This window comes from Limanda limanda, chromosome 12 (genome assembly GCF_963576545.1).
Source record: "Limanda limanda chromosome 12, fLimLim1.1, whole genome shotgun sequence".
NCBI lineage: Eukaryota > Metazoa > Chordata > Actinopteri > Pleuronectiformes > Pleuronectidae > Limanda > Limanda limanda.
In genome coordinates, this window is record NC_083647.1 from 25,371,360 (window position 1) to 25,398,717 (window position 27,358).

The 27,358-nt window shown below is 42.2% G+C and overlaps 1 protein-coding gene across 2 annotated transcripts; it reads right to left on the reverse strand.

The window, feature by feature from the left end:
- Nucleotides 1-1,467: 1,467 nt before the first annotated feature.
- larp1b (La ribonucleoprotein 1B) lies at nucleotides 1,468-26,568 on the reverse strand. Of its 2 annotated transcripts, none has more exons than XM_061082136.1 (19): nucleotides 25,774-26,568; nucleotides 23,279-23,340; nucleotides 21,713-21,769; nucleotides 20,424-20,649; nucleotides 19,342-19,527; nucleotides 18,696-18,821; nucleotides 18,296-18,455; nucleotides 14,696-14,840; nucleotides 12,949-13,126; nucleotides 11,665-11,843; nucleotides 9,839-10,195; nucleotides 8,200-8,311; nucleotides 7,052-7,221; nucleotides 6,845-6,951; nucleotides 6,533-6,693; nucleotides 6,298-6,442; nucleotides 4,759-4,868; nucleotides 3,397-3,524; nucleotides 1,468-3,142 (listed from the first exon to the last, which is right to left on the reverse strand). In XM_061082136.1, exons 1-19 carry the CDS (start codon nucleotides 26,123-26,125, stop codon nucleotides 2,771-2,773), a joined length of 3,333 nt encoding a protein of 1,110 aa, XP_060938119.1. In that variant the 5' UTR covers nucleotides 26,126-26,568; the 3' UTR covers nucleotides 1,468-2,770. The 2 variants fall into 2 exon arrangements, with proteins under 2 accessions (XP_060938119.1, XP_060938118.1); XM_061082135.1 differs by having other exon boundaries at nucleotides 8,200-8,314.
- Between the last annotated feature and the right edge of the window lie 790 nt (nucleotides 26,569-27,358).

Here is a 27,358-nt window from a genome sequence, read left to right on the forward strand (position 1 = left end):
GAATCTGCACAATCTACACATCTATAGTTCCTGGTGGTTTAAGTGTCATTTGCTATCTTATATGTGTGATACACACAGGAACAACAAAGAGACACAATATGACCACAAAATGTGTTAATGACGTCTGCAAAATAGCAAAACAAGACAAAACAACTTCACACTTAAGTTTCTTTCAGTCTGGAGGTTTTATGATGTATTTTGTTTGCCTCATTCCTCCATGTAAGAAAAGAAACACACTTTTATTGACATATAACACACAATAAGACATGAAAAAGACCACAATGACAATATAGAGACACAAAACTGTCAAGAAGAGACAAAACTTTAAAAAAGAAGTAAACCAGTAAACACAACAGTGTCACAAATCGATGCAAAATGACCACAAAGACACACACACAACTCTTCAGTGTGTGTTAGTGTGTAAGTTGTGTTCAGGAGGGAGGGGTCTCTCACTGGCCTCGGCCCAGATGTGCTCATGTTCTCGTGCCCTCTTTGTAAATAGGACAAACTTTTATAATAACTTCATAACACTTTTATCAACACATGACACAGTGATGTTTACTTTGAGCTTGTGTGTTCAGCCTTTAGAAAAACTGAATTCATATCTAACTTTAAAAAGTATGACGACAGAAGTGAGGACATTTTGTTCTGAACAACACATCTCGTCTGACAGTGTGTTTTTACAGCTGTGTGTTGTTAACTGTTGTCTGTGATTGTTTCACTATTGTCTGTTTGCATGTTTGTTACACCCCAGTTGTTATGTCTCAAATATTTGTGTTATTGTTTGTTTGTCACAGCAATAAACTAAATAAAGCTTCGTACAAACTTCAACCGATGACAGGACAGAAAACATTAGTGAACAATTCCCATAGAAATACATGTAGAGACACATTTTAAAACTTTGCCCACATTTAACATTTACAGCCGCTTCAGTGAAAGAAGTCTTCTGTTGAGCCACGTTGTATTTTGAAGCTGGGATTTCCGAGGAACACGTGAATGCATCAAAACACCCGCCTACCTCTGTTATGACTCTGGTCCTGGAGCTTTTTGTCCCTGTCGCGACCCGTAGACAGGAAAGGCGAATGAAATGTCAATTAAAACAAAAATAACTCTAACATCTTTAATTATTTATTACACAGCTTGAATTTATTTAATAATTTCTTCCTCTAAGCTTCTTTTAAAACGAGATGATGCAATAAATCTATTTTGGCCCAAAATCTGCTTTTCTGATGTCATTTTCTTCTTAGTAAAACGTCATTTGATCGTTTTATGATTATAAAAACAGAATATCTTCCATCTCCTGCTTAACATCATCAGTTCTTTGTTTTCCTGCTTCACCCGAGTTGCTCTCTCCCACTCAGGCGTTCACCGGTCGATCCGGTTCCACGACTCTTCACCACAAACTGAATCTGAAGTTTGATTAACGAGCGACATCACAACAGATCACACGACACAAACACCAGCTCGTACAATCAAGTGTTATTTTATATATTTTTTTGCATTTTACAATTCATCGACATGCATTGCTTTGTCCTAAAACACACTCAAAACAAAAAAACCACATTACCGATAAAACAAATCACTTCTTAAAATCAAAAGGATAACTGAATAGCAAATGATTTTTTATAGTATTTACATTTTTTTTTCTTTAAATTCAACTCTAAATCCTCTCTTTAAGTCCACTGATGAAGTAAAGGAAAGTTAATGATTAAAGTGCTCTAGAGCACTAAGCCTCAAACATTATATGAAGTAAACTTCAAGCTAAAATATACTGTAGTTTTTTTTATGAAGCTAGCTCACACCCATAGTTCCAGCAGAAATATTTAACTTTTTTTTTTTTTTTTTTAATATCATATTCAATAGCAAAAGCCATTTAAAACTGCATCGATTACCTAAGACTATTTCATCAATCAAGTAAAAGTTAAAATAAAAACAAAACAATAAATTATTCTACCTCTGGGTGTAAAATGGGACTTAAAGTAAGTAAAGCTCCCCAGATGAATTTTAAAAATGTTTCCAGGTTTTTAATTAAATTAATTAAAATCCGATGTGATGGTTTCAGCTGTGATGTCTGTCAGTCAGACTGAAAAACATCAGGACACATCTGTCCCGGAGCAGCAGCCTCGAGGGGGGGGGGGAGGGGCTGCCCGGAAACTGTGTGACTGCAGAGGTCGACTTTGATTGTCACGATGAAGACGATGAAGATATTTATGCCTCATGACAAAAATAAAAAATAGAAAAAATGTGAGTGGTGTCACTTTGAAAAACATTAAAACCCCAAAAATAAATCAGCTGGGAAGACTTTTTAAAAAAAAGCAGAATTTGGACTTTTTTTTTTAGTTGTGGTCACCAATCGTCCTCCAGTCGTCCTGGTGAGTCAGATTTAAGGCACACAAGACAATCGGCTGCGTCTCTTATCTTGGCAAAACTAGAATCACAGTTCAACACATCCGGTCACAGACCACAGCGGTCGACAGGTCGTGCAGATCGACACGCGCGTTGAAGAGTTTGGCATCTGAGAGAACAAAAGGCAAAATGCAGGGAATGCATTTTTTTTTTCTTTCTGTAAACATAAACGAGCTGCACAGATTCAAGCTCGCTGCCTATGCTTGCTTGCCTTAAAATGAAATGCACTGATAAAAACAATCAAATGAAGTCAACCACGCTCTCCAGCCTCTCTTCATACCGACGGTTTGCCGCTGACAAGAGCAAACTCTCAGAGCCGCTCCGCTTCGCTTCCATCCAAACCAGCGCCTCCGGGGAGGGAGCTTCATTTAGTTGGTGCGGCGCTCGGCTTCTTCCCGGCGCCGGACTCCGCCTTCTTCGCCGGGGCGCTGGACTCCGCCTTCTTCGCCGGGGCGCTGGACTCCGCCTTCTTCGCCGGGGCGCCGGACTCCGCCTTCTTCGCCGGGGCGCTCGCTCCTGCGGTGGATTTCGTGGCGTTGTCTTTGGGGGGGTTCGGTGCAGCAGCAGCAGCAGCGGTGGTGTTGGTGGTGGTGGTGGTGGCAGCAGCACCGGAGGATTTGGAGGAGGCCTGCGTGGGCTTTGAGGTAGTGTTGGAAGGATGTCGCCGACGCCTCCCTTCGTCCCCGGCCGAGGACGAGTGGCGTCTCCTCCTGCCCCCCTCCTCTCCCATCGGGGGCTGCAGGCACAGGTCAAAGGTCAAGATTAACATGAGAAACACGGAGGTTTATCAGAGCTCACAGACCTGAGGCTATGAAGCAGAAACAGAAATAAAAACCACCAGAGCTGAAATCTCTGGCTCTTATTCTAAATCATTGCCTTTTAATCATTTAACCATTATTTATAGATTTCTTTTAATTGTATTGAGCAGGCCAAAGACAGCGATTTACAATAAAAGCCAAAAGCTTCACGTATGAACTGGTTTTCACTCACATCCACCCTGAAGTCCTCCAGGTTCTTGAACTGGGAGAGGTGTTCCTGCAGCTTGGGGTCAATGGGCTGGTTCTTCATCTTTGAGTATTTCAGGAAGGCCCAGAACTTCTCCAGACCGTAGAGCTGACCTGGAGGAGGAGACGGGTTCAACACCAGGACTTGGAGGTTTCACCAGAACAGCCCAGTGTTTCTATCTGACTCCATAAACCAGAACGTTCTCTCTCTTTCTACCTCTCGGTTGTGATATTGTTTATGATTTTATCTGAATGTGTGTACAGTAAAACATTTACATATGCTGAGAGAATTCAGGCAATAAACTTGAAAGATAATTTTAAAAGCTCAATATTAAGCTTCTTTAACTTAGAAGTAATTTAACATTTCACCACTGATCCATGAACCCGTCTGATGAGATAAGAGGCTCATGCACCAGTAAGAGGTGGAGACAGTTTGTTCTGGTTTAGTCTGAGTCTGCACAGAACTCAGATCTTCAGTCTGACAGAGTTTCAAAAAACGTTTCTGACCCGAACATCAAAGTAACTTAACTGGAAATAAGAGTCTGATGTCAGGACAGAGAATCGTCCGTTGTGCTTCACTGACTCACTCAGTGTTCTACGGGTTGAGGAATCGTGGCTTGCTCTCTTTTGTTTTACTCAACTGCACATTCAGCCTAGAGGAGCTTTAGTCGGGTAAAGCAGGTTTAAAGAGGAATTAACACTCAATTGGAATTCTGCTTTTCATATACAACATATAATTTAGCTGTCAAAGAGGATCAAATTTCTTTTTAAACATTTGTTGAAGTTAAATTCTACAAAGTCTAGTCATGTATCATCATCTGTCAATCATTTGAGTTTTACTGCTTAGTTGTAAAATTGAAGAAAACAATCATTCATCAGCTGTTATAAAATAAATGTATTATCTATTACATAATAAACACTTAAACTGTCCTTATATCTGATTAAAACTTTAATCTAATCTGCTTATAAACATGATGTCACTGTTTTGAATCTCCTTATAAACACTAAATAAAGGTTGCTAAAATACTATTACTATTAAAATCAGTTGAAATATAATTTTATTTAATTAAATTTTTGGCTTGATCAGTGAATCTGTGCATTTCTTCCATACCCAAATATTTATGATATATTTTAATATAAAAGGTCAAAATATATCATAACAATGTGCTGAGATTGCTCTGTCATAAAACATGTGACTAAATTATATGTTAATCTTTTATTTTTCTGTTGTTTTGAACTGTCAATAGTGTCTATCTTGAATTATTAGACGAGTGAAAGATGAAATGTGTGAAGTCAGTTGTTTCCTCTGGTGAAACGGAGGTGAAGTGTGACTCTGTGACTTCTTTACCTTTCTCAAAGTCTCGGAGCGTCTCCTCTTGAAAGTCCTTGAACAGATCTAACCTGAATCTCTTCTCTAAACCGTAGCTGTAGTATCTGAACAGACACTCCAGTCCATACCTGTGTGGGGGGGGGACGGACGACACAAACAAAGAAATGTTTACTTGTGTTCTGACCTCACTGACAAATAAACAGCGACACACAAATCTGTCTCCTGGACACGGGAAGCTTCACACAGACGGATGAGTGTTGTCTGCACAGGGACATCATCTGTTCTCACACGTGTCTCCAGACAGGAGCTGCTTTGTGTCCTCGGTTATTAATGAGTCTAATGAAGCCGACGGGGGAAACCGGACGGACGAGTCCATGCGAGTCCATCAGCTGACGGGGGGGGGGGTGTCACCCTGTCCCGCTCACACACCCTGAAACTACAGTTGCTCTTACATCATTTAAAAGTCAACTTCCAGAGAAGAATGTGGGTTTGGCAGGTGTGTGAATGTGCTCGTGGCGATCAAGTCCGCCTGCTGTTAACCCTGTGATGTCTGAACACACACACACACTCACACATACACACACACGCACACGCACACGCACACGCACACACACACACACAGGGGGCGGGTTCCTCTTCATATCAGGGAGATTATTGGATGTTTCTACACGTAAACTCTGGAGAATGTTCCCACAATCGAGTCTGGACTTTCTCCAGTTTGTCTCTTTTACACATGAACAACGCAGCAGGAGATTCTCCACTTAGACGTGTTTACACAACACAAAGTTCTACAGAGTGATCAGGTATCAGCTCTGTTGATGATTAATTTTATATACTGTCTAACAATAACATTACCATCATATCATCAGTACTATTACCATCATCTTGCCACTGCACCTTATCTACCTATTTATCTTGTGTTTCTGTTTTTATTCTTTCTACCTCAATATTTTTTATTTTTTTCTATTGTATTGTATTCAAATATACCGGCTGCTATGACGACTTAATTTCCCTTCGGGGATGAATAAAGTAATCTATCTATCTATCTATCTATCTATCTATCTATCTATCTATCTATCTATCTATCTATCTATCTATCTATCTATCTATCTATCTATCTATCTATCTATCTATCTATTTAATTCTTCTACATGTTCCTCCCGAGATATTTGTTCCATTTTTGTTTGTTGTTGTATTTTTGTGTCTGTGAATTTCTCAGGGTTCAGCTCATGTCTGAAAACAGCTCATTTGTTCCAATTGTTAAATGATTCTCTTGAACTTAATCCGTCTATAAATTCAACTTAGTCTTCAAGAGGCAAACATTTTCCTTTTTGTAAAGTCACCTCGACCTTTGACTTCCAAAATCTAATCAGGACATCTTTGAGTCAAAGTGAATATTTGTACAAAATGTGAAGAATTTCCCTCAAGCAGTTGTGGAGTTATCGTGTTCACAAGGGAACAGAAAACAAAAAGCGTCAGAACTATCGGAGCTTTAATTCATCATCAGAAACATGTCAGCACGGAATCTCAGTTTCTAAATCAGCGACTTCCTCTCACCTGTAGTTGTCTTTGGCGTCTTCCACTGAATACTGTTTGAACTCCTCGTACATCTTCCTGTTGAAGTTGTCCCTCAGGAAAAAGGACCAGAACCTGAACAGCGTGTTCATCTCCTGCGACTGACCGACTCCCGAGCGTTTCCTCTCTGGGGAACATCAGACATGTCAGAAACAACTTCTCATCTCCAGCACATAACACGTGAGTGAGTGAGTGGGGGGGGGTTCTGGTTCTGTACCGTTAAGGCACCGTCGGCGGTACTTGTGGTAGCCCTGCTGGGTGAAGCCGTTGTCCCTCAGCATCTCGTGGGACGGATGCCAGAACTTGGGCAGAGACTGGGGGGTGCAGCTGTAGCTTCCCAGCAGCGGAGCCGCTTCTGATGGAGACGCGTTGGAGCTGCTGTGGACAGACGAAGAAGAAGAATCGAGTGAGTGTCGGGGGTTAAAAACCTTCTCTCCTTTATTCTCTAAAAACACATCTTTATTTTCATATTCTGTATAGAAAGACAAAGACAGTGAAAGACAGAAACCAGTTAACCACGGAGTCGGACCTGATGGAGGTGGAGCGCGGCCGGTGCTCACGGGAATCCATCACCCAGCCGATGTGCGCCTCCTGTGGCGGGTTGGAGCTATGGCGGGTCTTCTTCTTCCTCGACATCTGGACGGAAACAACACATTCATGATAAATGCACGTTCAAATGTTCAAATAAACCTTTATTTAAACAGGTAAACCCCGTGTGACCCGACGCCAGTCTCACCTGTCCGTCCACGGTGCCGCTCTCCTTCATCACCGGGAAGAAGCGCGGCGCCTTGTTGGGGTCGTGGCGTCCGGGGGTGCGAGGCGTCCTGGGGGTCCGGGGCTCGTGAGCGCTGGGCGACTCTGGGACCGTGGTGGGCAGAGAGTGGGACAGTTCTGTGTCGTTGTCCACTGAGAAAACACAGAGAAGATCTTAATCACACATAGGGTTGCAAAGGGGCGGAAAGTTTCCGGTAAATTTCCGGAAACTTTCCATGGGAAGTTTGGCTCGGGAATTTTGGGAATTTTGAAAAAAAACAAAACTACGCAAATAAAACGCTGAGCAATAAAACCATCATTCAAAACTCTATTTTAAAGATGTATGGAACGTTGAGTTTCAACCCTCCACTGTGCATTCTTCCATCACATGCACAGATAACTCCCAGCATGCTTCACTCTACAGCAGGGCTATTGAGGCCTGCTGTAGAGTGCAGGACTAGTCAGGTAAGTTTCCATGATATTACTGGGGAAAATATATTAGCATGCTGATTGAGGATTGTTCATCTGTTCATCTAGACTATTTCTATTCATTTATCCATCAATTGTAAAATATGTTTACAGACGATTCCAATTGTTTGGCTAACTATTTATATCTCTGGCATTGCATTAGTGTTTTTTTACAAACTTTTTTCTCATCTTATTCTACAGAACAATGCCACGTGCACTCTCTCATGTGTGGAGACGATGCAGAAGCATAGAGTCAAGTGCCCAAAGTTTCCTCAGGGCTCAAATCAGACTATGACAAAACAAAAAGTTTATATTTATGTCTGTATATGACAAGGTAAATACAGTTAGTATAAATTACCTACAACATTTCCAGTTTATTCCCGTTAATTCCCATATATTCCCGTTTATTCCCGTATATTCCCGTATATTCCCGTATATTCCCGTTAATTTCCGTTAATTCCCATGGAAAGTTTCCAACTTTGAATATTCCCAGAATTTTGCAACCCTAATCACACATCTTGATTATCGTCCACTGAATGTTTTCACTTGGATTAACTCACTGACTTTCAAAGGTTTTAGCAGATTTGAAACATTTCTTGTACGTGATGAAGTGATGAGTTATAATCTAAAGTTCTGCTGTAAAGTTCTGGATGGTCAACCCACCTGGCATCGGAGGAGGCGGGACTTCCTGGTTCGGGTCCACAGGCACTTTGGGGGCGAGAGATTCAAACTCGTCTTTACTGATGACGCTCAGCTTCTTGAAATTATCCACTTCCTGCTGCGGAAACACGAGTAAAATCGGTTTGATTACAACTCACAAGTTTCTGATTTGATTTCCAATAATAAGCCAACTATAGAAAAATAAATAAATTCATGATTGAAGTAATTTCTTTAAGAAAAAACTATATTTTTGCTGATTCCAGCTTCTCAAAACGTGAGGAATTTGTGCATTCGTACGATAAAGTGAAATAAATATTTTTGAATCCAACACTTAATTACACAAAATCTATTTATGGTCAAATTATAATCTTTACTGACAGTTTTAATTTAAATAATGTACATTAACAGTCACAGTTTTCCTGCACCACACTTATGTAATATTTGAAATAAGCTGTTTAAACTGATAACAGCTCGACATGGTGGTAAAAATACATGATGCAGCCGGTGAGACACTCAGCAGCTGGGAGTCGGACTTCGGACTTTACACATCAGCAACAGGAGGAGAGAAAACACAGGCGACCTTGGTGTGTGAGTGTGTGAGTGTGTGTGTGTGTGTGTGTGTGTGTGTGTGTGTGTGTGTGTGTGTGTGTGTGACTGTGTGTGTGACTGTGTGTGTGACTGTGTGTGTGTGTTCAGGCGTGACGTTTCCCACATGTGGCGACATCACTGACGACCTTTGAGCCCAGAATGAGCTGAACACACTGAAAAACGTTGAGGAAAAAAAGGAAAAAGACGCCTGCGGACATTTTAAGATTTCACACAGAGTAAATATTGTTTTTTGAAAGATATTAACTTTTGAGATTTGAAATATTGACTGAAGATATGAGATATGAGAACAAATTGTTTCTAATATAATATATTTTAATCTCGACAGCAGGACACAGTCTTTTTTTGAATTTGGAACATGCATTTGTTCCGACTTCTGAACTGAAATTGACCTTTGACATCACAAAGAGACAAACATCTGTCTCTTAACAAGCAGAGGACCAGTGACCCCACACGAGGTCCCCGGACCCTCAGGCCTCGTGTGGGACGCTGAGCTCTGGAAGCAGCTGTGAGACACGTGCGTCGCCTGGAGGATCACGACGTGGACGATGAACAGTTTATTCTCGTCCTCCTGTTCGCACTGTGAGGTTTAAAAGCTCTGGTTTGACATTTTAACTATTAAAATCCAGTTAATACAAGTGTAAGCTCCAGAAATGTTAAAACTAATTATGTGGCGTGACGGATTTATAAATATTTCACCATGTTCTATTTGTGCAGCTCATCTGCAGATTTCCCTTCATGAAACAATGAAGTTGAGGGTATTTGAATTTGAATTAGCCGAGCATCAAATGTTCTCAAACAACTTCAAACCCTTTGTGTTGTATCGTTTCCACCAGAATTCTGCCTTTCTGCTGAGGACGGTAAAAACCTTTCGGATGTTTTTACAGACCACGGACGCAGCGAGAATGAGAAAGACTCTAGATCTTAGCTCAGTAGGAATCTGTGAACAAATCAGACGTTGGAGGAAACCACTCGACCTGGACGTGTTCATCTTCATCTTTTTGCGACTGACCTGCATCTAGCATGTTTTTCTTACCTTGATAACCTCGATCTGCTCCTCTCCCGTCCACAGGTCCTGTTCGTAGTAGTACAGCCCGTCGTTGATGGCCTTGGCGAGGTCGGTGGTGAGCTTGGCACGGGACTCGTGGTTGCCCGTCCGGTCGCCGCTCGGGTGTTTGCGCATGTGGGGCGGAGTCTGGGTGACGATGAGGATCTTGTTGACGTCTGTGTCGTCCAGCTCGTAGTCCGAGTTGTCCTCGTCGGACCAGTCGGTGAAATGGTTTTTCCTGGGCGCCATCTGCTCCATTTCCTCGTCGAACAGGAAGTCCAGCTCCTCCTGGACGGGCTCGGCCAGGGGAGGAGCTTGGCTGCTGGGAGGCGTCTTGCTGTCGCCCTGGAGGAGACAGAGAACACACAGGAGCACGTTTTAGATTCAGGGTGTGACAACGTTTATTAAACCGCACGATGATGAAGTCCAAAACTTCTTAAATCAATGTTCAGATCCTGGTTCGGTCACAAAACCACGAAAGAAGAGCAATTTAACCAACTGTTAAACCTGTATATTGTTATAATAAACAACCTCCTGAAGGTATTTATTGAAATCTAGTTATTGAATGATCATTTATGATTAATTAATCTAATTTGAATTAACATTGAAAGTATATAATGAAGCATTCAAAAGCATGTTATGTTATTTGCTCTGTTTCTACAGGAGAAGAACCAGGATGTGAGATTGCAGAAATTAAAAAAAACTGCTCCAACGGAACTGTTCCAAAAATAAATCAGCCGACGTCAGATATAATAATAAGTAACGCGACACATTTGTGAAGCTGCTCACGTTATTAGATTAGTGACGCCTCAGTTGTTGTACTCTGGATAGTGTGAGTCTCTGTAAATGAACTTTGTTGAACACTGAAGCAAAGTGATGATTGGTGAATTATTAAATATGACTGAGGCTGTTTTTAGTTGAGTTAATACGAGACAAGACCTAAATTAGAAGATGGGGGGGGGGGGGGGGGGGGGGAGAGGAGTCTACAACACACACACATCACTGACATGCTGCCGGTGGAAAGATGGAGGAGGAGAGGGGACAGATGGAGAGGAGGAGACGTGATGAAGGAGAGAAGACAGGAAACAGGCAAATGGAAACACACAGTGATGATGGACGGGATGAAAAATACTGATGTAATATTCTCGGAGTTGTGATAAGTATTTTAATGTGGTTTGATTTCCTGCTGACAAGAGGATCCAGGAATTTAAGATTTCCTGTTGCAGCACCAACTCACTTCCTGTCGCAAAACCAAGATTCCTTGGGCAGTATTTGGTCATTTCCTGAAATAAACTCTGTAAACAACGGCTCTGCATCTCAACTACATCAAAACCTTTTAACAGTTATTCAAGTGTCGTGTTGTTTTTCAGAAATAACCTAATTCTACCCGAACCTTAAAGGAAAATTAGCATTTATTGGAACTTATTTTAAACTTCTCTTGCCTCATATATGTATATAAGGTTTATTTTAACATTGTTCTCAAGTTCAAGGAGAAGATCAGCTTGTACATTATTTTCAAAGTTGGGGTTTTTCAGGTCTGAGCATGTGACGGCTCGTGTCTCCTCACATGTCAACCTCTTTTTATTGAAGCGTCTCATGTGGATTCTACTTTTGCATTTTAAATCTTCTTTGGAAACTTAATTTCATATTTTTGTGGACATTTATCTGTTAACATTTACTTTTTTGTTATTAGAATTAAAACAAAAGGACGGAGGTAAAAGAGAGTGTGGGGGTTGGAGTTATATGAATTGGGCTTTTACACTATTGGGCAGTTCATATCTGAAGAGGCTCAAGTTCTCTTTCCCTTTCGGTACCTTTGGCTTCGCTGACGGCTGCTTGTGGCGTTTCTCCACCTGGATCCAGGCGTCGGGGTCCGGCTTGGGGGCGGCGGCCTCTTCAGAGGCGTCTGTGGGCGGGGACTCCTCTTGGCTCGAGGAGTCGGCCTCGGCTGAGTCCTGAGACTCGGGAGGAGACTCCTTCACGGGCGACGAAGCTGAAAGAACAGAGGCATCGTAAAAACACTGGAGACGACCTTTAGCAACACTTCAAATAAACACATCACACCTCACACTGTCAGTTCTCATTTGGGCCACAAGGTGCTGACGTCTGGAATCTCAACTCGGCATCGTTAAGGTCAATCAACAACAACAACCGTGACGAGTCAAAGAGGGAAGGCTGCTTCAAATCCAAAATATATTCAACTGACAGTGATTTGAGGGAAAAGCAGCAAATCTGGAAACCCTTTTTAGCAATTTTGCTTTAAAATATGATGTGACAGATTCTCCTTGTGTCAAAATTGTGAGCAATTAATTCAATTCAGGGTTTCCCCCAGTGCTGTATAGGCCCCCCCCCCCCCCTCACATGTCCCAACCAGACCCATTCACTGACCCTCGGACATCAGAACGCTCCTTCAACACAGTGTTTTACTGAACATAAGTCAAAACCAAACATAAACCCAGTCCGTTACACGATTAGGCTGCAGCTATTTGGTTTTATTTATTTAAAAATAGGGTACTTCTTATTTCATACATTTTCCACAAATATGAGGAGGACTCAAATAGCCCTACAAAGTTCTGTGTTTAATTTATTTCAAAGTAGGCCGACACTTGCCTGTGTATTTTGTTTGTTTGTTATTTTGTTGCTTGTCTGTTTGAGTAGCTGGCTGAAAGCAAAGAAGTAGTAGGCTTATCTTTTATTGGTAACCAAACTGTTACGGTTCATTGTTTCTGAAATAAGAGGCCTGACTGCTATGTTAATGCAGCACAAAACAAAATGTAAACAAAGGCTCAAATATTAAAGTGCAAAACTGTAGGTTTAAACTAGCAACTCCAACGTGATAACAATAAATAAAAAAGAGGGCTTATAAGTTAAGTCAGCAGTGCAACTCAAAAAGATATCAAAGTATCTATTTAACCCCTTTTCAAAATAAACAAGTTAGGTGTGCATATTAAACAAAGTGCAACATGTTTAAGATGGTATGATATATGGTGTCCAGCTCAAAATCCGATTCAACACACAGAAGCTGCTCAGAGGAATAAAGACACAAACACTTCATAAAGAAGCTTCCTGTTGGTGGAGGCCGGGAGTCGAACACTGACCGGAGTTGGTGGAGCTCAGCGTCTGGCGAGGAACGAACTCGGGGCAGTTGATGAGCTGAGAGAAGTCGGTCCGGGGGGATTCCCCGATGAGGGGGGCCAGGATGGGCCAGCGCTCCGGCTCGACTTTACAGCGAAGCTTCCCGTCCACCAGCTCCACCTCCGTGCTGTTCTTCAGGGCCTGAGGAGCAGGAAGCGTCAGAACAAGGACGTTAACACTCGTATCCATGAATTGTGTTTTTATCGTGTGTGTAACCTCAGCAGAGGAGGTCACGTTCTCATCTGGAGGAATATTATATAATAATAAAAACACACTGAGGAGGGAGGGGAACAGGGCCCGAGAGAAGATATCAGGATGTGGATGAAGGAGTTTTATCACTTTCTCTAACATCTCTACAAATGTTCCTCCACCTGATTTCTCTCTATATGGGATTAAAAGCTTAAAGGAGACATATTATGCCCATTTTACCACAAGTTGATATGGTTCCTTGGGGTCTTAATGAAATGTCTGAAACATATTTTGGTCAAAATACCAAAAGGATCATTTAAAACAGCACCTTTTACCCTGTCTAGGCCATGTGTAGCGAGACTCCCTTCATGAGTATGGTGTGACTATGATGTCGGCGCAGGTCGTAATCCCATTCGACGCCATCTAGCGTATCGTTTCTGACATAGAGGAACCACAACAAATTGCGGGAGGGTTTTTTGTCCCGAGTTTTTGGGACGGTAGACACGCCTAGGGTTGCAAAATTCCGGGAATATTCAAAGTTGGAAACTTTCCATGGGAATTAATGGGAATAAACGGGAATATACGGGAATTAAGGGGAATAAGCTGGAAATGTTGTGGGTAATTTATACTAACTGTATTTACCTTGTCATATACAGACATAAAGATAAACATTTTGTTGTGTCATAGGCTGATTTGAGCCCTGAGGAAACTTTGGGCACTTGACTATATGCTTCTGCATCGTTGTGTCATTCTTAACATAGGTCTTTGCACAGTATTTGCAAATGTACACAGCCTTTCCTTCTACATTGGATGGGGTGAAATGTCTCCACACATGAGAGAGTGCACGTGGCATTGTTCTGTAGAATAAGATGAGAAACAAGTTTGTAGAAAAACACTAATGCAATGCCAGAGATATAAATAGTTAGCCAAACAATTGGAATCGTCTGTAAACATATTTTACAATTGATGGATAAATGAATGGAAATAGGCTAGATGAACAGATGAACAATCCTCAATCAGCATGCTAATATGTTTTCCCAGTAATATCATTGAAACTTACCTGACTAGTCCTTCACTCTACAGCAGGCCTCAGTAGCCCTGCTGTAGAGTGAAGGATGCTGGGAATTATCTGTGCATGTGATGGAAGAATGCACAGTGGAGGGTTGAAACTCAACGTTCCATACATCTTTAAAATAGAGTTTTGAAAGATGTTTTTATTGCTCAGCATTTAATTTGCTTAGTTGTTTTTTTCTTCAAAATTCCCAAAATTCCCGAGCTAAACTTCCCATGGAAACTTTCCGGAAATTTACTGGAAACTTTCCGCCCCTTTGCAACCCTAGACACGCCAGATACCCAAATGAACGTGTAGAAGCTCTACAAAAGTGGAGTTTTCATAATATGTCCCCTTTAACACACGACTGAAGCTCTCGTCCTCGGTTTCCTCCACCATGAAGTTAAACTAATCCCCAGACGCAGCAGAGCAACGTGTTTGTGAGTCGGAGTCGGACGACGAGACGTTACCTCCACGATGAGGCTGACGTCCGTGGTCAGCGCCTGGACTCGGTGGAAGCTGGCGATCAGAGAGATGGGGAGGAAGCCCTGCACGTCCATCTTCCTCCTCAGGAAGAAGTCCCGCTCCAGGTTGTGGAGGCTGAAGTAGTACTCGCTGCAGGAGGGAAGGAAGCACAGGTAAATACGAGTATATAATATATGTATAGTGCTTAAAATGAAACAATCTGCAGATCAACCACGTTGTGAATCTACTGAAAGTTAATCAAACTATTCTCATAATTCATCATCTGAAGGATTTCTCCATCGTTTCTACACGTCGACTCGTGAAACAAAAATCTGTAGACGGGGGAATCTCTGAAATCTCCTTCACTTGTCACAGCACTTTAAGTACTGTCGCCCCCCCCCCCCGACACACACACACACACACACACTGAGGTCAGGCTCGGCCCGCAGGCAGTGAGGGGGGGGGGGGCTGCTTCATGTGGAGTAACCCCGGCTGAGTGAGCAGCCTGAATAACATGAAGGAGACGAGAGAGGAGAAGACATTTATACACCTCTCTCCCTCCTCCCTAAAAGTTTTTCTACATTTCCTTGCACAGGCCTGCATATAATTCCCCCCCGCCCCCCCCCCACCATCCCCCCAGCAGCACTCAGACTATATTTAGGACGCAGCTCACCCTCCCTTCCTCTGAGTCTGCTTCAGTAATGAGGCCAGAGCTGTCAGTCAGACGCACGCTGCCCCCTGCAGGTCACGGGGAGATCTGCAGGGGAGATTCACGACGCTGCACTTCTGTTATCGCTCTTCAACTCGCTCCGAGCACAAACACAATCTGCTCCGGCGGTTAAAAATATTCCCACCTTGACCTTTGCAGGTATAATTTTCCATCGTGCTGATAAACCTGAGGCCAACGTGTTGTGACTCGCTTCGCCTCAGAGCCGCTCGCTGCCATGAATCCTCGTTATTGAAAGCGACGCTTTTTTTTTTTTTTTTTTAAATCATAGTGTTTTTACATTTCCAGAGTTTGGTCTTTTGCAGCTGTTACACATCATATCATAGCAGCTTAAACAATGTAAGTGGATTAAAAAACAATAATCTTAGATGGAACGAATTACTCAAGTTTATGAAAAGTCACATTTTACGAAGTAGATGTTCATTTTTGGTTCATATATATATATATATAGTATTATTTTCATTACTTATTGATTCAAAGGGTATTTTCCCTGTTTTGATTATTACCACAGCAGCAAGTAGAGCAGAACTTTAACCACAGCTTCCAAGAGCCAATTACAGTTGAGTGAGTTACTCATTCATCTGTCAACAGCTGTACAAATAAAACCAAATATAAATCTTTCAACTCTCATAAGTCTAATTCTGTGGTTAATCATAGTATTTTTTCATTTCCAGAGTTTGGTCTTTTTCAGGTGAAATCAGCTGTTACACATCATATCAGTGGCAGCTTAAACAATTCAAGTTGAATAAAACACAATAAACTTAGATGGAACGAATTACTCAAGTTTCTGAAAAGTCACATTTTAAGGAGAAGAAGTTAATTTTTGGTTCATATATATATATATATATATATATATAAGTATTTTCATTACTTATTGATTCAATGGGTATTTTCCCTGTTCTCATTAATAACACAGCAGAAAACTTTAATCTCAGCTTCCAAGAGCCAATTACAATTGAGTGAGTTACTCATTCATCTGTCAACAGCTGTACAAATAAAACCAAATATAAATCTTTCAACTCTCATAAGTCTCATTCTGATAAGTGGTTAATCAGAGTATTTTTTCATTTCCAGAGTTTGGTCTTTTGCAGCTGTTACACATCATATCAGTGACAGCTTAAACAATGTAAGTGGATTAAAAAACAATAAACTTAGATGGAACGAATTAATCAAGTTTATGAAAAGTCCCATTTTAAGGAGAAGAGGTTAATTTTTGGTTCATATATATATATATATATATATATTAGTATTTTCATTACTTATTGATTCAAAGGGTATTTTCCCTGTTTTCATTAAAGCCACAACAGAACTTTAATCACAGCTTCCAAGAGCCAATTACAATTGAGTGAGTTACTCATTCATCTGTCAACAGCTGTACAAATAAAACCAAATATAAATCTTTCAACTCTCATAAGTCTAATTCTGTGGTTAATCATAGTATTTTTTCATTTCCAGAGTTTGGTCTTTTTCAGGTGAAATCAGCTGTTACACATCATATCAGTGGCAGCTTAAACAATTCAAGTTGAATAAAACACAATAAACTTAGATGGAACGAATTACTCAAGTTTCTGAAAAGTCACATTTTAAGGAGAAGAAGTTAATTTTTGGTTCATATATATATATATAAGTATTTTCATTACTTATTGATTCAATGGGTATTTTCCCTGTTCTCATTAATAACACAGCAGAAAACTTTAATCTCAGCTTCCAAGAGCCAATTACAATTGAGTGAATTACTCATTCATCTGTCAACAGCTGTACAAATAAAACCAAAAATAAATCTTTCAACTCTCATAAGTCTCATTCTGATAAGTGGTTAATCATAGTATTTTTTCATTTCCAGAGTTTGGTCTTTTTCAGGTGAAATCAGCTGTTACACATCATATCAGTGGCAGCTTAAACAATTCAAGTTGAATAAAACACAATAAACTTAGATGGAACGAATTACTCAAGTTTATGAAAAGTCACATTTTAAGGAGAAGAAGTTAATTTTTGGTTCATATATAAGTATTTTCATTACTTATTGATTCAAATGGTATTTTCCCTGTTTTGATTAAAACCACAGCAGAAAACTTTAATCTCAGCTTCCAAGAGCCAATTACAATTGAGTGAGTTACTCATTCATCCCTCAACAGCTGTACAAATAAAACCAAACATAAATCTTTCAACTCTCATAAGTCTCATTCTAATAAGTGGTTAATCATAGTATTTTTTCATTTCCAGAGTTTGGCCTTTTTCAGCTGTTACACATCATATCAGTGGCAGCTTCAACAATTCAAGTTGAATAAAACACAATAAACTTAGATGGAACGATTAACTCAAGTTTCTGAAAAGTCACATTTTAAGGAGAAGAGGTTCATTTTTGGTTCATATATATATTATGATTATTTTCATTACTTATTGATTCAAATGGTATTTTCCCTGTTTTGATTAAAACCACAGCAGAAAACTTTAATCTCAGCTTCCAAGAGCCAATTACAATTGAGTGAGTTACTCACTCATCCCTCAACAGCTGTACAAATAAAACCAAACATAAATAATATGAATGTCTCACTCTAAGGATTGGTATTAAAAAGATTAAGATCCAGTTATTTACTTTTAGAATTGGAGTGTCAATGAAACCTACAGTGAAAATCACTCAAAATGGTAGAAAGCAAAGGGAAGTTATTCAGTAACGTGAGCTAACTGTGTTTTTTAAAAAGGTCTCATTTAGTTTCTGGACATTTCAGGAGGTGATGGCAGCAAGAAAGAAAGAATCTGAATCAATTCCTCCGATCAGCACTCAGCGTCTTCATGCTCCCATGTTGCCCAGTCGGTAAACGTACTGAAACCTTCATTATTTAAAATAACAGGAAGGACAGAGTTGTGGTTTTCTTACATTTGACGTTTGATGTATTCCTTCAGGAGCTTCTCATCCACCGTGTACATCTGGACCTTGCTGCCGTCGTCGTAATAGTAAACCATGTTGTTGCCAAAGTCGCCCTGACTGCCGTCGGACGACTGGGAGTCTCTGAAGTTCTGGGAGAATTCATAACGACCTGAGAGAGCAGAGGAGAAACAGAAGAAAGAAAAGAAACCAGGTTTTTAGATGGTAAACTCTTCTGTGCAGATAATTAATAACAAGAGAGCTTTGAAATGTGGTTTTACGGAAAAGAAAGTGACGAAAAACTTTCTGGAAAGCTGCTGAAATAAAACTCGAAGCTTTTCTTTACGAAACAGAAACAACACATAGTAGGTGACTCGTATGTAATCCAGAGTAAAATAATTAAAAAACAAACCTCGTCCACGACCTCTGCCGCGCCCACGACCTTTCCCTCGGCCTCGGACTCCACCGCGAACGCTGCCGCTGTCACTTCGGACGCTGGAGGCGTCGTCGCCGAAATCCCGCGGTCCGCTTCTCCAGCCTGAGGACCAGAAGGTTCAAGGTCAGTGTCAGCATGTACACCGCATCTGGTAGTATCTTTATAATTTTGTTTTGTTTATTTACAACGTGAGTGAATATCTGACTTCCTCAAGATTAAACCTTAGTTATAAAGTTGGTGTTTCAAATGCTATGATAACCAATAGAAATAAATAAAACTATGACAATAAAAACCCAGGTTATTGGATTTAAAAAGGTCAATTTATTTTGCTGCCTTTTGTAGTTTAATATAAAACCTCCAGAGTGATACAAGCAGCGAGACGCCACCGGCTCTGAATCTCCTGCCTGAGAAGAAAGTTGTTCTTCAGGCTAAAAGATTTCAGAGGAGTTTGAATTGTCAGTTTGATCTCAGCTGTGTTTCTACTTCATGCTTTCATTCTGCCTTGTGTTAGTTTCAAGAGAAAAAAGCTCAAACACCCAGAAACACAGAGAAGCCTCAAAACCCACGAGTGAAGAAGCAGAACAGAGACTGAGGCGTGCACAGGAAACAAGGAGCCACTTACTCCTGCTGCTATCATGCGGCCTGTTATTATGGAGCGTGTGATTGGGCGACGTGGGGTCGGGGGAGTCGCTGTTGGGGTCCGTGTCCGAGCGTGTGGGGGCTCCACTCGGCGCCTTGTCTCCGCCGCCGCCGCCGTCGTCCCGGGCGCCGTCCTCCAGCGGCAGAGAAACCCACTTACGTTTGTTACCTAGCGATGATGCACAACCGGAAACAAGAGCTTCAAACGGTTTGTTCCCAAACGGGTTTTCAGTTTGGAAAACATTGAATTGAAAATAAATATAGAATATAAAGATCCATTGATGACAAAACTTCTTTCTTCTGATCTTAATGTAACTCAAACACTCAACTGGACGTAGAATGAAGGAATATTGTTGATGAATCATTGGAGCCTGACAGATTTATGAATAAGTCTGTTCGTTTGCCAATATGACAACTTCTTTTGAATGATAAACAAATGTAGAAAAATATGTGTATTTATGGTAATTTTTACATAAAAAAAAATGTTGTGTGTTTGTTTTCTTCATTCAAATTATATATATTTTGCATATTGACTTTTTTGTCATTTACACCTGAATTTCTGTGAAGATTACACGAGATGTAAACTGGTTTTGCTGGTCACTGAACCACACGAGCAGCTTCCTCCTGTTTCCTTTCTATGCAAAACTAAAACAAGTAGCTGCTAGCTATGTATACACACAGTACAAGTATATACACATATGATATTAACCTTTTCATCTATTAAGCATCTCCCCAAACTGTCTAAACACAGCATGAACTGATATTAATGATATCGTCCAATATGCAAAAAGACGTTTTAAAGGGAGTTTTGTAGTTTTGTCAGTATCCTCACTTCATCTCAGCTTCAGACTTGATGAAGTGATTCAGTGGAAGTGCAGCAAACATATGATCACAGCAGAACATGCAACCAGTCATAATCAATACAGTTATTGACATGCTCCCTCAATGCAGAAGAGACCTGAGTCGTCTGTGCAGTGGAAGACGTGCAGCATCAATACAAGAATAACCCACATCACACTATTTAAAACAAGCTGAACCCAAAAGAGAAAGAGAAAGAGTCCTCACCCTCTCCTCTCTTCTTCAGGCCGGCGCTCTTGGCGTCCGGAGCCGTCTTGGACTCTCCGTCTCTGGGCAGCCCCCCCCCCAGCGGGTCGGGCGGAGCCTCCTGGTTCTCTTTGCTCTCCCCCCCGTCCTGGCTGCTCTCCGGCCGCTCGCTCGGCTTCTCGTCCTCCTTCTCCTTGCGAGAGACGTTCGGCTTCTTTCCGTTGTTGTTCAGGACATTTTGTTGCTGCTGCAGAGACGGACAGACACCGGGTTATATTTGTGCTTTGTTCTATAACTATTCAACTTTCTATTCTTTAATATTTCACTTTCTCCATTTGGTTGCATCTGTTTGTTCTTTGCAATTTGTAAAAATCCGATTTTGCCTTTAAGTTTGAGCTTTTTACGTTTCTGAAACTTAAAAAGTGAGTTTACTTCATGAAGAAGTTCCCAACAACATAATCGAATGCATCAGGAAATTAAAATCTGACAAATCACAAAGAAATAAGCAATAAAAGGACATTTCTACGTTTATTAATACTTTTGCGTTATTCTTGTGAACATCTTAAAACTATTTAGATGAACTACTGAACACAAGCTGTTTCTTTTGGACATGGATTCATCTAGAGAGCTGCTGCGGAGAAGGCCAGACACCAGGTTATATTTGTGCTTTATACGATAAACAATTCAACTTTCTATTAGATATGATTATTTCAAACATTTCTGAAACTTCCAAAGTGAATTTGACAAATCGTTGTAAGCCAAATCTCATGTAGAAGTTCCCAACAACATAATCGAATATATCGGAAAGTGAAATCTGACAAATCCCCCACAAAGTTTTTACTTTGCTCATACTTTCGCCTTTTTTCATGTTAAAATCAAAAGACTACACTACTGAGCACAAGGTGTTTCTGTTGGACATGGATTCATCTAAAGAGTCTAATGGATCTTTACTATCCACGATATTTCAAATTCATTTTTGTCTTTAGAGACAAATAAGCACAAGGACTGTTATAACATGGTTGCATGTTTTTTATTGCTCCATCTGGTGAGCAGATATCAGAAAAGCCTGTGTGTCAGTCAACCAGTGTGTTTGGTAGAAAAGCAGCAGGGAACTAACACAATGTTGTATTGAACTAACATCAGCTACACACGTGATCACAGACACACACACACACACACACACACACACACACACACACACACACACACACACACACACACACACACACACACACACACACACACACACACACACACACACACACACACACACACACACACACACACACACACACACACACACACCGCACCTCTTTGGCCAGCTCCCCAGGTGTGGGCCAGTTTGTGATATCGCTGAAGTCACCCGACTGTAAAATGAAGAGAAACAAACAAATGCATTAATGACAACAGATCAATATTTATATAAGTCGACCCCTGTCACCTCCACTGGTTAGATCAACATTGCCTGTGGAGCAGGTTGAGGAGGAAGAGGAGGATGAGGAGGAGGATGAAGAGAGGGAAGAGGTCAGTGCTCCGGCTGCTGAGGAACTGCAAACAGCGATAAACAGGCCGAGTGACTTCCCACCAACGTGGATGATGTAAATTTGGAAAATCTGATACAGGATCAAGGTCAAAAGGACGAGGGTCAGAAGAATAAAATCCTGATATAATCTGATCCCAGCTGCTCTAGTAGAGGGAGGAGAGTGGTTATGTAAACAACTATGTTTAAAGGGTATTTTGGCTTTAAAAAAAACTGATACAGGAGAAGTTTTCCTCCTACACTTCGAAGTTATTTAATCAAAAGGTTATTTTTAAGTCACCCCCCTCTTCTATTTATTAATGATTTTGTTTTAGAAAGACCTTTACATTGAAAAGGCAGAGTCTTGCTTCATGAGTTTTGTTTACAATTAGTTCACTGGTAAATAAAGCTGCTTGTAAAGTTTACTCACAACAAACAAAGCTTGTTTACGTTCAGTCACTCACCAGAACTCGTTTGTTGAACCTTAAGCTGGAACAAACGAGTCCATAGATGAATTTTTTTCATAAACTATTTGGTTAAATATTAAATCCAGCTTTGTTTATGTCCATGTTAAAAAGTAACTGGGTTCTTCAGCTTCTTTGCTGTTGCACTAGATGGCACATTACTGCCACCTGCTGGCCGGTGGAACATTGTGCAGTCAGTGTTGTGTTGCAGACATGTGCCACAATTCAAAAAAAATTATTTTAGAAAGTGTAAACTTAACTTACTCAAGTTGTATTTACTGCAAAAATCTGATATTTATATGAACAAATTATTTTTTCTTTCTTTCTTACTTTGTTAAATTTTCTTTTTCGTCCTAATCAATGATTCTGAAGCGAGAAGCAAAAATAATCCATAACTATTATCTGCAGCTCGACACTGGTTCGGTTTCTGATCTAATAAAGTTGAAGACTTTAATTTAGATTCTGGAAAACTATGTTGATAATTTGTTCTCAATCTCACAAACCATCAATAATAAAACCAAGTTTCTGCTTCACATACAGAGAACAACTAGTTTTTATATATCTGTGCTGTTGTGTCAAAGCTGTCGTAGATTTAAAAAAACTTTCTGAGAAACATGATTATCTGAAATGACAAAGAAAAGCAAACAGAACGAGCAGCAGATGTTGATTTCCCATCCTGCCTTTCACCAGCAGGCAGAACTCAGTGATACAGGAGCATGTGACCACTTCACAGAGTCCAACATGGTGGTTTATTTACAAGTGGCCGACAGGAGCCGCTCCCCCGACTGATGGCCGCAGCTCCTGAAGCTCCGGGTTCAACTGGAACAACTTGAAAGTCAAAACACATTTTGTAATAAGGAATAAATAACAATAAGAATAAAGATCCTTGTTACCTTGCTGGACTTTCTCGTCCTGGGTTTGCTGGGCCGGACGACTTTCAGAGCGTTTTGTTGATCTGCAGAAACAGAGTCAACCAGTGAAAGTGACATCATCATATTTACCAGAACAGAGTCTAATCTAGATTCCTCCTTTTTCCCCCCCCGAGTGCAGGTGAGCAGCCACGCTGGAGTCGTGTACTCCTGCTCTGCTCAGTGTGTGTGTGTGTGTGTCTGTGTGTGTGAATAAATATCCTCCCCCCCCCCACCCCCCCGAGGACTGGGTGACTGAACGGGTTGGGGGTGTTCTGTGTGCAGCCGGCGGCGGTATGCGGCTGCGTCTCTGCAGGCAGCTGCACGCTGGGAGTGGCTCGCTGCAGCCTGACGGTCCCTATCGCTCGGCTGGTGGTCGGATTGATAAGCGTCGGGGGGGAACTGGGTGTATGCATGAGCGAGCCTGCAGGCGTCATCTCCGCCCCCCCACCCACTGTACAGTAGCGCTGCTGTAAAACGATGCCTGCTCTCCTGCCAGAGTCGAACGCTTCAAATATATATAGCTCCTCCGGTCGCTATGTGCTCTGACACACACTCACAGCTCAGATCAACACCTCCAATGTTTCAATCAATCAATCACATTCATATTTAATAGCCCATATTCACAATTTGTATCATAGGGCTTTAACATGGTGAGACATCCTCTGTCCTTAACCCTCAGCAGGAGGAAGAAAAAACTACTAAAAACCTTTTTAACAGGTACAAATACGTAGTTTGACAGTTTTTACATCTGAATGAGTGGACGTATCTGAGAAGTGTTTTAACATGTAAACTGAAATTATAGGTGATGAATAAACGGGTTAATAAGTTTATCATCCTGACGTCTGAACTCCAGAAAGTCAACATCAAAACTTCCAAGTTCAGGAAAACTTTAAACTTCAGGCTTCAACAGAAAAGAGAAAACACTCGAAGCAGGAGCAAGCGTCCGGGGTTTCTCTCCCAAGCATGAGTCACAAACCAAAAACCAGGGATCCTATTACACTACCCACAATGCAACAGCACCTACCATTAGGATTCCAACTCTCACCCCCCACCCCCCACCCCTAAGTTTTACCATCGCCCCAAACTGTACGTTGGTAACACAGGTCTTCAGTTACTGGAGCTGAAACTACTGTAACTCTGATGAGGACACGTTCACAGATTGGTCCTTTAAGTTTTAGTTACTTATTAACTTTTAAAAAAGTACAAATACGTTTTAAATAATTAACTTTTAAACTATTAGTGAATGAGGAGATTTTCAATACAAAGTTTGAGTCATAAACTAATTATAACAAACAACTCATGAGGTCGTTTAATTAAATAAAACTAAACAAATACTAATTAGTTGCAGTTTTTTCCAAACGGGATAATTTGTAGTTTTTCTCAATTTTGTTCAACAATTAATGTATTTGAGTTTTCGGTCGTTAATCAGAGGAAATGAATGGATTATTGTTAATTTTTCTCTGTTATCTGACGGAATACAGGTCAATATATAAATAGTATATAAAGATATAATATAGAATATATGGAGGTACGTTATGTGCTTTTTACGTTTGAAGAATCTCTCCCCAGCGACTTCATTTGTTTTGGATTTGACTTCAACGTTGTTTACAATATGTTCAGTGAACTCAAAACCCCCCCACCACCACCCCCACCACCACCCCCCTCTCCAGTAGTGAGTGAAGTTTCACTTTTCTCTGAACGATCCCTTCAAGTGTCATAATTTGCTTTGCCACTAGTTTGTCTCATTTGCAAAAGTGTGTCCTGGTGGAGACTTGTGATAAATGACATATTAATAAAGAGTTATTAATGTGCTAATCTGCTGTGGGAGATGGTTCCTGCAGAAACACCTCCACCTGTCCAGCCACTCCACTCACATTCCTGTGCTACTGGTGACAGTGTGGGGGGGGGGGGGGGGCAGGCTGGTGGGAGGAACTGCAGGAAGCCAGGCCATTGGACATGCACAACGTGTCTCTACAGCAGCAGCAGCTAGCCTGGTTAGCTTCCACTCAGCTACACGAGTCCTGCTGCACTTACACTCTTCACCAGACCCCCCCCACCACCACCCCCCCACCACCATGTGCTGCATGAGCTCCTGTGTGGAGCTGATGGGGGGGGTGTGGAAGGAGCTTCTTCGGAGCTATCAGGCTAAAGAAGTAGCAGTTGTCAGCAATCAACACGTGGTGCTCACAGGAGCGATCCGAGCAGGAGGGGGGGGGTTGAAGGCGGGTGGTGGGGGGGTAACATGGCCCCAGCACCGAGCTGACAGGCCGATGAGTGCACAGGGGGGGGGGTTGGGGTGGGGATGAACCCGGGCCGAGGTGGGCCAGGCCCGGGTGGGTTCGGGAGGAGAAGCTGTCACCAGCCCCGGAGCCTCCGGACATTGTACCAAGTTTCACTCTGCTCCACTGTAACGTGTCTGCTGCTGTAACTGTAACTAACTGTAACTGTAACGTGACCCCCCCCCCCATCCTCCTCACCTTTGTCCTGGGGGCTGTTGGAGCTGATGGAGCTGATGGAGCTGATGGCCACCCGGCCCGTGGTCCTCTTGGTCCACGGGTTGACTTTGGGCGGAGGAGCCTCCACCACCACAGTCCGCTTCTCCTCCACCTCCTGCTCCTCCTTCACCTCCTCCTCGTTCTCCTTGTCGTTCTCCTCCGGGGGGCACTTCCTGTGTGTGTCCGCGGGGCTGCGGTGCTCCTCCTCCGGCCCGGCGGAGCTCCTCTGCTCCCCGGGGCTCGGAGGCTCCTGGCTCGGCTCCCCGGGCTGGTGGAGCTTCTTCTCGGCTGTCACACCGGAGTCCACCCGGCTGCTCTCGACCTCTGCGGACATGCTGCTGGTTCCCGAGCGGCTCGCAGGGTTCAGTCCAGTGTGCCGCCGCGGGGGTCCTGGCCCTGGGGTCCCGGGGAGAAGTGGTGGGCAGCCTGGGGGGGGGGGAACCGCATCCACGACTTGGGGTAAACAACTTCTCTCCGTGGGGCTGGAGCTCGCTAGCTAACAGCTAGCTAACAGCTAACAGCTAGCCGACTAGCTCCTGCAGCTAGCTGGTAGCTAAGCTAGCGAGCGTGCAGGAGGAGTCCGCGGGCGGAATGTGGCGATCTAGCGCCGGGATGGACGCTGTGGAGCCGGGGAGTGGGTAGCAGGGAGCCGGGGGAGTGTCACCATGAGACCCGCAGACCCGGACCCGCAGAACCGAAGAGTTTCACGCACTTTCCTCGAGCTTCAGCTGCGACCTCCGCTTTCCACGCGTCCGCAGCTCGTTCAGCCTCCTGCTCTCTGCCTGTAAACAGTGACTCTGCTGCCGCCGCCGGCCACTCCGCGCTACTGCAGCTCTAAATCATCTGGGTTTAGAGGTTTGTTTTTCTAGTCTGTCTCTGACTGCCTGTCTGTCTGTCTGTCTGTCTGTCTGTCTCTCTGTCCCTCTGTCTGTCTCTCTGTCTGTCTGTCTCTCTGTCTGTCTGTCTCTCTCTCTCTGTCTGTCTCTCTGTCTCTCTCTCTCTTTATTTCTCTGTCTTTATGTCTCTCTGTCTGTCTGTCTGTATGTCTGTCTCTGTCTGTCTATTAGTCTCTGTCTCTCTGTCTCTCTGTCAGTCTGTCTGTCTCTCTGTCTCTCTGTCTCTCTGTCTGTCTATTAGTCTCTGTCTGTCTGTCTGTCTGTCTGTCTGTCTGTCTGTCTGTCTGTCTGTCTGTCTGTCTGTCTGTCTGTCTGTCTGTCTGTCTGTCTGTCTGTCTGTCTGTCTGTCTGTCTGTCTGTCTGTCTGTCTGTCTGTCTGTCTGTCTGTCTCTCTGTCTCTCTGTCCCTCTGTCTCTCTCTCTGTCCCTCTGTCTGTCTGTCTGTCTGTCTCTCTCTCTCTCTTTATGTCTCTCTCTGTCTCTCTTTCTCTCTGTCTGTCTCTCTGTCTGTCTGCCTGCCTGTCTTTGTCACTGTCTCTCTGTCTCTCTGTCTGTTTTTCTCTAGATTTATTTTGTTGTAAGTTTGTCAGAAAAAAAATGTGCTGAAATAAAATAAATTTGAAATACTGATGAAAGGGTAAAAAGTTAAAAGTTCTTACTGATAATTATTTT